Below are 13,036 nucleotides of genomic sequence, written 5' to 3' on the forward strand. Positions count from 1 at the left end.
GGCCATTCAGTACAAGTGTAATTTTTATTTCTCCGGGTCTGCAAAATTTCAGCATGGAAAAGACAGCTGTGGAAGCTGCTTATTGACTAATGCCAGTGGCATTAGCAATAGACCTCTTAGCCCAGCCCCATCCATAGAGCAGTTTTGCAAGTGCTGTTAGAACATCTGTAATGCTGTGTAAGATGAAAAGTGAATGTACACATCTATAAATGTATATGGTGCTTATTAACTTTTAAAAAGTAAGGGTAGGTAACTTTGAGGAGTCCAGTGGCCGTGTTGACACTCCAGAATGCCTGGCAATGAGCTGTACTCCTGTTGGTGGGGTATATTTCCAAGTAAATGTGTTCTGTTTCCTGGGCGTAATGGTGGCAACGCACTGTGAATTTCTTGTTGTTGCCACTGCTGTTCTTAACGGTGAAGGCTGCATGTGGCCCACTCCTAATTTAAGGCATCTTCCCTGATGCTTGAAGGACAGGGTAAAACTGCTGGCTAAGCTAGCATCCAATAGGTTGGTAGTTGCATGCGCGAAGCAAGTTGTGAAGATAGCATCAACCAGCACAGGAAGAATCTGCTAAGGCCAATGTTGAGATATTACCTCTATCTTCACCTCTTGCTTTTCCCTCTAAATATACATACACCCCGCCAAAAAAAAAAGAGCACCATTCTTATGATTTCAAGTCATTTGAAGTCAAACTGATGGAGCACAGCCATCGGGAACTCAAGATAACTCATGTGGTAGTTGGTGTATTTTCTGTTTTGGCCCAGATTGCCACTACTCGCCGCCTCACCGTGCACTTTAACCCACCCTCCAGCTGCGTCCTGGAAATCAGCATGAGAGGTGTCAAGATTGCTGTGAAAAATGATGATTCCAAGGATCCCAGCAAGGTACATTTTGAGTGCATGGCTGGTTCTGCTTCCTGCGCTGTTCTGGTATCCCTTGAAGATCCACCCGTCTATATTCTCAGTGCCTCATTAGGTCTTCCAGTCCCAGCTCAGAACTACCCTCTGGCAAGTCAGCCGAAGAAAGTATGCAAACAAGATAGTGATATGCTAGCTGCAGGCAACACTTAGCATCTCCTGCAGGAGTCCTCCAGATAGGATAGCAAGGCAGGGTAGCACTCCTGACCTGAAACCCAGACAAAAACCTAGATGTTCCCAGCCTGTGCATGTACTGAGGCACTGCAGGGTCTGTTTCTAAGCTGCTGCAATAATCTGTGAAGCATGGGAAGCCCTGCTGCTGCTATTTTAAGAGGATCTGTGCAGTGAAGCCTCTTTGATTAGCCTTCCTGCATAAATAGCCTAGGTGGAGCTTTCAAGAGGAAGGAGCAGAGCCATTCAAAAAGTGCATTCTGTCAATAATGGGATTGCCTAGGCAGGGTCACTCAAGGGCAGTGGGCCTGAGGAAAGAAAGGCTGAGAGAGTGCAAGTGTCCCCACATCTTAGGCTGTATTTTAACAAATGTCCTTGGCTTCTACTTGTTTTGTTTAGTTTATTTGTTTATTATTTTTCTATGCCACCTAATAGCTCAAGTTCCCTGTACAGTTCACAACAATTGCAACCATAAAATACAACATACTATGCAACATAAAAGTTCAAAGTAACAGTATAAAATGAAAAATAAAACCTAGCAGCAATGCAAAAAATTAACTACAGTAACAGATTTAAAACAACATAAACTTAAAGATTAAAAATGCCTTGGAAAATACGGAGGTCTTTACTTGGCACCAGAAAGAGCAGAGTATAGGCATTGAACAAGGCTCTCTGGGAATTCCATTTCATAACTGGGATGTCACTACAGAAAAGGACAGTCCCTTCAAGACGGCCCAGATTTGACTGCAACCACCTTAATCAGGAAGGGGTTATTGGCTACTGGCTTATAAGTCATTAGCATCATCCAAGCCCAGTTAAGGCTTTTTCAGGAGTGGCCTAATCACAGCGTAAACTGGTCAGCACCACTCCCTCTCTAAAAAAAAGAATTTACAACCTCCCCTATCTATTAGATGTAATAAGGGCAAGTTGTAATGAGGGCTCATATGTATTTACACATTTTCTGCTATTACTTATAGCTTTGCATATTACTAAATAGAATCATAGTAGAGTTGGAATGGGCTAGAGGGCATCTACCCAGAATCTGGCTTCCTGTAACTTGAGCCTGAATAAAATCAGTTTACTTCAGCATCATGAAGTGTTGCACTCAGTTTTGAAAATTGCCATCATTGCTGCCAAAGCCTTGGGAACCACTTCTAAAAAGCAATGACGGGTTTTCATTCATTCAAATGAATACTGAAAATTCAAAATAGGTGGAACTGACTCTTTCTGACATAGAATTGTAGCAGGTGTTGTAACTGGTAATTTAAGGGATTGTGGGTTCAGGGTTGTGATGTTATTTATTTGGCTAAATGGCTTGGTGTTTGGCCTTTGTTTGCACAAGGAGAGGGATATGCACTAGTCCTGGAGCAGAATCATAGTCCTGTAGAGGTCATAGCCATTGGCTCCTGCCATCAAACTTGCTGTGAGGGTGCTTAAGACAAAGTGGAATATTACACATAAAGGGGAAAATTGCATGTTAGTGGAAATGTATACAGAACTATGGAATAGAATTAATGCAGAAAATAAAGCAAAGCAGTTCAGTTGACTGCTACAGCCTTCCTCTTATCCAGAACCTGAAATTCTCTTTCATAATCCCATATAGGAGCTTTTGGGAGGGGCTAAGAGGCTTGTGACCCATTATTTTCCCCTGTATTACCAAATATCTTTATGTAAATACTACAAGTTACAGAGTAAACTTTCAGTTTCCCCACGCAGAACATTAATTGTGACTTGGATCTCCCATGACTGATTAACTGAAAGCGTTTTACTTTTCCTTTCCTACAAGAATTGGCTGCGGTTCCTCAGCCATCCCAAGAGCTGCAGAAGTGTAATGGCTTTTTTCTCCTTTCTTCAGGGGAATAAATGTAGCCACTTTTTCCAGTTGAAGAATATTTCATTCTGTGGATACCACCCAAAGAACAACAAGTAAGTCCCAGGAGGTGATCAAAAGGCTGCTACACAAAGCTTTGGAACTCTCTCCCAGGAAGGTTCTTTGGACTTGATCAGACAGACAACTTTATTCAGCTGCATACTTGATGGTGTCCCAGAAATTTTAATTATGTTTTACATGATTGACTTTTATTGAGTTTTGAGCAAGGTTAACCACTCTGAATGCTACTTTACTAAATGGGAAGGCAGGATATAAATTATTATTAGATGCTTAGAACATGTAACAGGGGAGGGCTATTACGTTCCCTTCTCCTGGTAAGTTTTCCAGAGCCCATCATCATTGCATCCTTCTGTCAAGAAGCTCAGAGTAAGGTCTATGCTTCCTCCCCTTTTATCCTCATAAGAAGATTGTCGGGCGGGGGGGGGGGGGTGAGAAGTAGTGATTGACTGGTCCATGAACACCCCATAATGTTTATAGCCAACCAGGGGTTTGAGCCTGGGGCTCCCCACACCAGATTATTAGACCGACCTCTGTTCCAGCCTAGTAGTGCTCCTCTTATGTGCTTACATTGTTTTCAGGAGGCCTGTTGGCTGTAGCCTTTTTCCTACCATCTCCAACAACTTTCAGCAGTAGCTTGTGCACTGGTTGGCATACAGCTGTGCAAGTGTCATGGGGGATAAACTGATTAGTTTCTGTGATCATTGATGATGAGTGAGTCACTCTGCACCTGCAACTATTTTGACCTTATTTAAAATTGCTTTTTCTGAAGGCAGAGTGCTTTGGTTAGAAAACATTTTTTTAGAATAATAAGCCAACCCCCCCCCCAAAAAAAACCCTGATAACTGCCCCGAAAAGCATGTGAATTTCAGTAGAGACTATAGAGAGGAGAGGAGGGAAATGGGCAATGGACACTCTGTGGAAGACCACAGACCCAGCTTCAAGTCCAAACTCAAGTGCTGTTTCTCCCTTCAGGTATTTTGGGTTCATCACAAAACACCCAGCGGACCACAGATTTGCATGCCATGTCTTTGTGTCAGAGGAGTCAACCAAGCCACTTGCAGAGTCTGTAGGGTGAGTTGCAAGCTGTATCCTGTACCCAGGCTAACATGAATCGAGGGAGGGGAGCACTTATTGCAGATGGACACTGGCAATGTGGGAGTATGTGTAAGTGGTCAGGGATCACCTTTCATGACCAGGATGAGATGAAACTCTCATTTTTCATCACTTGGCAAGGAGCCGGGCTGTCGTGGGCGACACAACAAAGAGAATAGTAGCAGGGAGATGAAAGGTTTTCTCTGCATCCCATCTCCATTTCCCTGAGTTAGCAATTTCTCAGAAGTGGCATGCCTTTTTCTGAGCAGATTTAAAATCATGACTCAGAATGACATGGAAAGGTACCGGAATCCTTTGACTCAGATGTGCAGCATCCAGACCACATTTCATGACCAGCTGCACTATAGACTGGCGGAGAATTTGTGTCTAGGGCTAAGGGGTTTTCCCCCTAAGGGCCACTTTGGAGTTCATAAACCAGCCAGTGCTTTGCATTTATTAGCTCACCCAAATAGCCTGGTTTGCCTAAGTCTTATAATCCATGAAGAGGTGATGCACAAGGCCATAGCAGCTACTTCGCTGAAAAGTGCACCTTTCAAATGCAGCTTGTGTTGCAGCAGCCATTGGTGCAAGTCTGTGTAACAGCCTCCTGCATTATATTGCATCAGTCACTTGCATAAGCTACTAAGCATTTTGACTGAGGCTGCAGCCCTAAGCTGAGAGATTTGATCTGGTTCTTTCCTCACAGTTCTGAATGTGGGGTAGTATGAATAGCATTCCTCACCTAGGTGCAAAATGAGAACAGACAAAAGCCTATAATGCCATCTCTGAGATCTGTGGCAATAAAGCTCTAGCTAAGGGGTTTTGAACCTCTTCCAAATTGAGGGCCAAATTCCATTTTGGAGAAATTCCCCAGGGCTGCATTTCAGTGGAGGGGGGGGGCAAAGGCAAAAAGGGCAGGGCCAAAAGTACCAGCATATTGGCACATTAACTCTCTTACCACCAGTAACTAAGCCTCAGGAGAGGCATTTCTACCCTTTAGAACAAGAAAATACTGCAGAAAAGCCAGGCAACCTCCAAATGATCTCTGCTTGTAAGAAGGGGGGGCATGTCTTTTGGGGAACTCCCAAGGGCTGGATTTGGCCACCAAGCCCAAGCTTCTGTGTTTTAAAGGGTGAGACTGTGAGGAGCAGGCATGAAGAAAGAATGGGGGCATGCATCTTGTTCATGGATACTTACGGCTCTGTCTGGGCTGTAAACCTGTTCCAGCTGCTGTCTGACACACCCTGCCTCCTTTTTTGCAGGAGGGCCTTCCATCAGTTCTACAAGGAATGCATGGAATACACGTGCCCCACAGAGGACATCTACCTAGAGTAGGGGCAAGCCCAGCTCCCCCTCCCTCCTCCTCCTCCTCCTGTACAGACAAGGTCCATCTCCCCATTGTGCATGGACAAGCTGCTTCAAGACCGAAGGAGGAGCGGGCAACGGAGACGATGGTTTCCCTCCATGTGTGGAGCCTCACCTCATTCAGTGCTCCTCCTTTCCTTTTGTTGGGCTGAGGGGGTGGGGAGGGATGGGGTTGGGTGGGCAGACAAAAAGGGGTTTATTATTTAACAAAGATGCTCTTTCATTTTAATTGAAGAAATGCACCACCAGCTGAAGCAGGTGCTGCTGCCACAGGCCTTTGAGGAGAGTAGATATGGGGCCCTGGATCTGGGACAGCAGGCCTTCCTGTGCACAAGTCGGCTGACTTGGCCTACAAGCACAGAGACAGCTTCAGCAGTTTGCGGGGGTGCCGCTGTATGCTGGGGACTGCCACAACAAACCCCGAGTTGTGGGTTTAATTGGACAGAATCAAGAAAGACTTGGTGGAGAATTAGCATGGAGAGATAATGGAAGTGGTGGCCCTATTCCCTGGCTGAGAAGAGGGTAAGGAGCAAGCAAGGAGGAGAGGGGACAAACAACAGGAAAGGCTGTGATGAATGCTGCCCCCACAGGTGCCCAGGAGTAGAGTTACTCTGGCATCCAAGCATCTTGTCCTGTGTGCTAGCAAAAGATCCAGGAGTAGTCGGAGAAACACTAGTGCCTGTCCCGATTACATTGAAGGAGAGGAGGGTTCAGCTGTGGAGATAGGGAGAGTCCACGCCCTGTAATCAGCTGTTGGCAAGAGCTCTGCCAGTTCTGGCCCTTGTTCTGTTCTCTCCTTTCTCCACCACCTCCACCACCACCACCACTCTCCAACTGCAGGTTCCAAGGTCAGAGAAGGAATCTGAATCCTGCATGAAACAGAGAACCAGTTTCAAGAAGGCCGTTCTTCTGCAGTAGGGGCCTGAGAGGAGCTCCAGCCATAAGCACAACATTGAATCAAGAAGGGCTAGGTTCCATTGAGAAGTGAAGCTAGGAGAAGAGCGTGAGTGATGAGGGGCTGCTAAGAGCTTCAAAGAGGTGTGCCTTTGCCTGCCCTCCCTCCCTCCCTCTGACCCCCAGGCAGGGGGGCTTTGTGCTTCTGCTGGATCTGCTCCAACAGTAACAATGATTAAACATTGATGTTTCAAAGAGCCTGAATTGCTTTTGTTTTGTTGCCCAAGGGTACCAAGCAGCTTCTCAGCAACTGTTCTTGCGCCATTCTGTAGGAATTGCAGTATCCAGCTTGTTCTAAAAGTCTTCCTTGCTCACCATGGGAAGCCCATTGATGCCAGTCTGCAGTTTAGCAGCACCCCAGCTTGAGACCAAATTGTAGTACATCCCATTAAGAACACTAACATCCTCAATTTTCAAAACTGCAGGGATAAAAATGGCATTGTGTTATCAAAATGTGGGCAACTCCCATTGGATCTAGTTGTGTAGAATGGTGATCCTCAAACATATTGAAGAATCTCTCTTTGGGCAGGTCTGTTTCTTTCCTGAGATTGTTTTGAATGGGATTGTGTGTTTTTCTCTTATTTCAGCCTTCACTAATCTGGCACATTTCAGATGTGTTGCACTAAAAATCCCATCCAGCTTCCCAGTCAGCAAGAGTGACTTCTGTGAAGCAGGTTATGCATCTGTCTTTTGGAGCAGAATTGTGTGGTTTGTCCTTTCTGACTGTGTTTGAGGGTTCTTGTTGTTACCCAGGTCCTGGCACTCTGAAGACAGAAATAGTCTCCAAAAAAGTGTCACATTGCCTTATTCCACTAAAAGGTTTGGGATATCCAAATCCCAGAAGCCTCAATCAGCTTTGCTACAAAGCTGCTCTCTAATCTACTATTCTCTTCTCCAGCCAAACATAGATTGTGCCCTGGTAGAACCATGCTTGCCAGTTAAGAAGCTGTTCTAAAGTGGTCTTTAGGTTTCTGACCTTCATTTATATCAAAAGTTGGGTAGAATTATTATGCCCTAAAAAGAGGAGAGAGATAACTTCATATCTGTGTGTATTCCACACTGCTGTTAAAAAAAAAAAAAAAACCCAACAGCTTGTACCAAGAAAACACAAGTCATCAATTTTGCAAAATATATTCATATATTTATATTGCACAATTCTCCACACACCAATTGACTATCCATAGAATTTGGAACCTCTAAGGCGGGGTGGTGGTAAAGAAAAGAAACCTAGGCAAGAACATTGACACACAGCCAAGAGAGTCATGGCAGGTGAGGCAGAGAAGAGAACCATGAAGGGAGAGAACTGGGAATGGCCCCAGGGTTTGCCACACTATTCTATTATTATCCCAGAATTTGCAACAGAAGCCCATCTCCACAGCAGTCAAATGTTTTCAAGTTTTGCTCAGTGCTCATTAGAGTTAAGAGGCATGAAAGGAAAGCCAGGATCCACAGCCTGCTCATTTTGGAGCAAAGCACTGTCCCTGTAGTATGGATGTAAAGAACACATAGAGCTTCAGGGATGATTCCCATCATGTGGCTGAGAACAAGGATCTTGGCCATTTCCCACAGCACTAAGTGCTCTGTTTTGATTGTTCTGCCTATGATCAATTGATAGATAGCCACCGAAGGGGCAGCATATATATTGCCACTTTCCAAAGGAAAGTCAAAAGAGGTCATCATAATAATATTCCTCGAAGTCTGGCTCATCTCGCTTGGTCTTGTGTACTTTACGCAGTTTATCCAATTTCTTATGTAGTGCCCATGTCCGGAACTTGGGATACTTTGGTTTAATGCCATAATCTGTGAAAACAGGAGCTGGTAAGAAAGTGGGTAACAGTGGCAAGACAGGAAGAGAGACTCACAGAAAATGGGCATTCCACAAAATTAAACAGGGAAACTATGGCTCAAACACCCCTAGGAGGAGATGCATAAATGTATATCCTAACCTGTATTCCCTGAAGATGAGGCATTCTGTAGCCCAGAGTAATTAACTCTGAGGGCTGAGTTCCTCAGCAATACCTATTTGAATAGACAGGGACTGGAGTCAGTTCAAAGCTGTCTGCCCCTTGCTTGCTGACAGCCACTCTATGTTTGCTAGTGAGTTTTGGACCACCACTGCTCTTAGATTTCAAAGGTAAACAGCAGTGCCGTAAAGCCACCAAGAATATTCAATCCTTTCCCTGCCTCTAGTTTCAACTCACTTCAATTCTATGCTAACCCAAATCAGAGGGTGAACTTGAAAAAAATGATGTTTCTCTCTTGATAACTGGTTCTGAAACAAAAGTCTAGTGGTGCAGATGCTAGCTGAATAAGCTCCTTCCTTCTGTATCCTGCTGCACCTGTGCTTTGTTGCTGGATAACTTGGAAGATAATTTAGCAGCCAGTTACCTAGATACTAACTCCACAAGGTGTTAAGCTGCCACTTGACCAAGAATGATGCTTTTGGATTGTTTCTAGGATTAAGATCAGCTCTTTTGCATGTAAGATCAGCGCTTTTGCATGTAGGTGTGTAGGTGGATCTATTGGTCCCTGCCTCCCTCCTTTCCTCTTTATATGTTCCATTTGCAACCATAAGGAACATTATGCTGAGGAATTGTAAAAATACATGAGTACTTCTTTGTAGTTCATCCCATCATTTCCAGCTAATACTACACATTTCTCACTCTGAAACAAGCTACAGAAATGCTTGGAAAGTACAGAAGAGGCCCCACAGGATGACAGTGCTGGAAAAGGCACTCACAAATGACTGTGAGCGAAAAATCACAAGCACATAATAACTGCCTCATTTAGAAAAGTTCTCAGTCAAGGGAACAGGAAATAATACATACCATCCACCAAGCCAAAGTGCCGCTGCTGGAATTCCAAGGGGGCAATGAATTCCTCTGGGACAGATGGACTAGACTTGCTGCAAAAGAGCACAAGTTCAGGAATCACTGTGCTTCCTGTATAAAGCCCTGTTTTTCATATTGATTTTGACCTACAGGAAGAGCTTCCCTAAAAAGCAAATCCTCCTTTGGAAGAAAACCAAGTGCACTAGTGCAAACGTGCACCAAAACATGTTTATAGTAAATTCTCTATGAATAACATATGTTTTTTCCAGGCCTGTTCACCACTCTTGATCAAGAAATTATGAATTATATTAAAATGCCATTTAAAAGATTTATTTCTCCAGTTAATATGATTGTTATATTTCTGCAGTGTATCTCTTAATGCCCCATATATTTTCCTTAATTGTAAAAGCATATTTTGAAAAAATAACTAGAAATCATGTATTTCACATTTGAAAAGGCACAAACCAGATAAAAAGCAAATTACATTTGTCCAGCCATACCCAGTTAGGGAAATCTGTGCAATGTAAATGTCATGTGCTAGATCAGAAACTGAAAGTACACAATCACACTGTTACTTTCATTTGATTTCAAATGCACCTGATTCACATTCTGGTACAAATAGTTAAATGCCTCCCTAAGAATACAAGCTAAACTGAAGTGCAATACCCTCTTACTCATGCTTTCTAGATAAGCCCTAACATAGAAAATGGCATGTCATTATTTTTATTTTCTTCAAAACTACGTTATAATTATGGACCTCAACATACATATTATATAGATCCCTAACTTTCATTTTCATTCTAGTTTTTCTGTTAATATTTCAAGGGTGCAAAATGTCCAGTCCTTGTACCTAAACTCTTGTACAGGGAGATGTGATTCCTTCACCCCTCATATTCTAGTTTTGTTTATACCATAGTTTAGATGACTGTTGTTAAACACTTACAAAACACCCAAAATGTATCTAAGTACTGTGCAGAGATTAACAGATAAGACAGTCCCTGTCTGAAGGTTTACAATCACATATGTACAAGAGGAAAGTGGAATGAAAACAGAAAAGCAAGCATTAGTGATGAAGAAACCTACCGGATAGCTATGGAAAATTAAAATATTTTTATTGCAGATGGGGGTATGATTTATAATATTAGTGCTTGTTGGCGTAGTTCACCTTTTTCTCATGCATCTTTACATGAGATGCGCCATTATGTAGAAATTATGGGTTATTTTTATTTACATCAAGAAGACCCCATGAAAACCTAGACTGTTATATGAGCTAACTGCCAAATCATCTCACATTGCGGTGTATTTATATGAGGTGAACGTTCACTAAGCAAAAATAGTATCACATATTCAACCTGAGTATCACATCAAAGCTTTTCCTGTATCAACTCATCCCTGCCAGGTGGGGGTATGATTACTCTTTTCTTGGTGAAACTATGGCTAATGGTACTCATTAAGGTTTTCTCATCACCGGCTTAGTTTCTTCCCAAAGAAAAAAAATCATTCAAGCAGCACACAGGAAAATTGCATTTTTGTGTATCAGTGCAAAGAGAAGCAAAACATCTCTGAAATACATCTGTTAACAAATAAGAGCATGTGAGATGAGTCAATCAACCTATATTTTCAGCTTTCTGGAATGTTGTCCTGCTGGTGTCCATTGTTTTATATCAGCATGCTTTTTGTTTGGTAAGGGCTGATAGATTTGCATGAACCACCTCTTCCAGGAAGGCAAGATTTCTAAAGATGTAGGTAATCCCTGAAGACTGGAGACTGTAGAGTTTCAGAGAAGGCTTACCAATCAAATCACCCATTTCTCTTCACCACCCTTAGTCCTAGATACAGCATTAGGAATGTGTCAAATATAGAGAATCAACAGCATTTGATTTGTACAGGTTAATTAGCCACAACTGTTACCTTTGAAAACTTGGCATGGGCAGTACTCTCTCCATCAAAAAGAGCAGCAGAAACAGGAATCCCATCCAGCCAACAAAGCCAAGTCCAACTCTGGTTCTTCTTACTCTCATCGGTGGAATGTAACAGCAATTCTCAAAGCCTTCTATGCCATCACAAAGGGGAAGAACACAGGCAATGCTGAATCCTGGGTAATAGTCTGGCCAATGGGAGCCAGCCTAAGAATGAAAGGTAGAATAACTCTTTAGACAAAAATATTCACTCACAAAGATTAATGTTTCAGCACCTTGGTTTCTACCCATTTTAAGTTTTGTCCTACATGCTCTAGTAGTCATGCTTCAGTCAATTAACTCCTTGATCTTTACAGCTCATCTTATGGACTCAGGAGTATTCAGAGCCTTCGTGAAGTCGCATCATTTTTTGAAAGTCTGTAGACCCTTAAAAATGTTTATTTTAGGAGAACATGACACAGCACATGTAGACATTTTACCACCATTATGACATTTTCATGCTTTCCTCTCTCACAATCATAGAATGATTAATAGCACAGAAACCAAAAGATGAAGTCTCAAAAGTGTACAGGGGATATTCAGCAAGAATTCAAATTGTTGATAACTTTAACTTTGATTTTCCATATTTCTGCTCTTCATCCAGCCATGTGCAGGAATTTTGTTTAAAAGGTCTCTTACCTAGCTGTCTCCTTCAAGAAAGCAGAACTCTGCTTCCTTTTATCACTTGCTCACGCTGAGATGTCAAACTCTGACAGGTGGTACATATAGGGCCCTGGTTGCATATATAAGGCTCCTCCAATGCAGCTGGCCAATGTTGACTAGAGATGATGGGAGCTCTTGTTCAACACATCTGAATTGCACCTGGCTGGGGAGGCCAGGCACAAATGCTACTCCCAAAGGTGTAATTCAATATGGAAAAATCGCAGTTAGATGCTGGTTAAAACACCACCTCTATTTCTGAGGAGTTTTTTCTCTCCTATCTGCTCTTCTTTCTCAGAAGAACTGAATTACTTCATTCTGTACCATGAAGACTGTTGGCAAGAAGGAAACATGGTATGCTTCATGAGGTATACTTAGGCTTAGGACCTCTTAAAATGATCTAAATGCATACAGGTGAGATCATTATCTTTTCACTGATGCAGTTTGTATGATCCCTTCTGTTTAGGACTGAGTCTTCTTTTGAAGAATCAGGTTTGGGTGGCTGCTTCCTGAGGCTAGTCATCAGTTCCGGCCTTTTAATTTTCATTTAGAGAGACTTTAATTTAGCAAACATCAACCAATTTGCTAAGCTTTTGGCCCCCGCCTGCCAGCCCCTCTGTCACTAGTGACTGTAAAGACTTACAGCAAATGCAAGAGCAGTTTTGAAGATATTCTACAAGCTGTGGAACTTAATATCCTCCAGGGAATGGCAGGAAATTGAACAGTCTGGCAAAAGAGAAAGGGCAGCAGCCATGGCCCTTGATACAACAGGCTCCAGCTGAGTGGCATATGGACTGCTGGAAGGGTGCCAAGGAGCAGCACACACAAGAGTTCTTGGCTGGCTTCCTGGGCTGGCCGAAGGGGTGCTCAGTTCCTTGCCAACTGCAGTAGTGCACTGCATATGCGTGTGCGCGCATGCACACGCGCGCACACACACACATATATGTGTTTGGTATTTCCTGGAAAACACAAAGAGGGAGCCAGAAAAGATAACTGGTTTGCATGAAGAGCAATAATGGTTTAATCTGAACTTTGAAGCTGCTTTTCAGTGATGGCTCCTGCCCTGAAAGATGTGCTTCAATGGGGGGGAGTGCACTTTTAGGTAGGTTTTAGCACAAACTGCTCTACCTTTAAAAATAAAGCCTCAACGGTCACCACAGAAGTGCTTATGTTCTACCCATCTTGCCTGTTCCCAG

At 43.0% G+C, this 13,036-nt stretch overlaps 2 protein-coding genes across 2 annotated transcripts in view; one reads left to right on the forward strand and one right to left on the reverse strand.

The window, feature by feature from the left end:
- Positions 1-6,588, forward strand: part of MAPK8IP1 (mitogen-activated protein kinase 8 interacting protein 1) — a 43,173-nt gene extending 36,585 nt beyond the window's left edge. Inside the window, exons 9-12 of the mRNA XM_044435674.1 lie at positions 766-885; positions 2,945-3,015; positions 3,953-4,051; positions 5,335-6,588. Of these exons, the coding sequence (XP_044291609.1) occupies positions 766-885; positions 2,945-3,015; positions 3,953-4,051; positions 5,335-5,407 (363 nt within the window). The 3' untranslated portion in view covers positions 5,408-6,588. The remainder of the gene's footprint in view (positions 1-765; positions 886-2,944; positions 3,016-3,952; positions 4,052-5,334) is intronic.
- A 922-nt stretch (positions 6,589-7,510) lies between these two features.
- On the reverse strand, positions 7,511-12,963 carry CUNH11orf94 (chromosome unknown C11orf94 homolog). The gene is made up of 3 exons (XM_044436214.1): positions 11,134-12,963; positions 9,220-9,296; positions 7,511-8,191 (listed from the first exon to the last, which is right to left on the reverse strand). The coding sequence occupies exons 1-3, from the start codon at positions 11,241-11,243 to the stop codon at positions 8,055-8,057; spliced, it is 324 nt and encodes a 107-aa protein (XP_044292149.1). The 5' UTR covers positions 11,244-12,963; the 3' UTR covers positions 7,511-8,054.
- Positions 12,964-13,036: the final 73 nt, after the last annotated feature.

This window comes from Varanus komodoensis, unplaced genomic scaffold, assembly GCF_004798865.1.
Source record: "Varanus komodoensis strain SLA01 unplaced genomic scaffold, ASM479886v1 scaffold3, whole genome shotgun sequence".
Classification (NCBI taxonomy): Eukaryota; Metazoa; Chordata; class Lepidosauria; order Squamata; family Varanidae; genus Varanus; species Varanus komodoensis.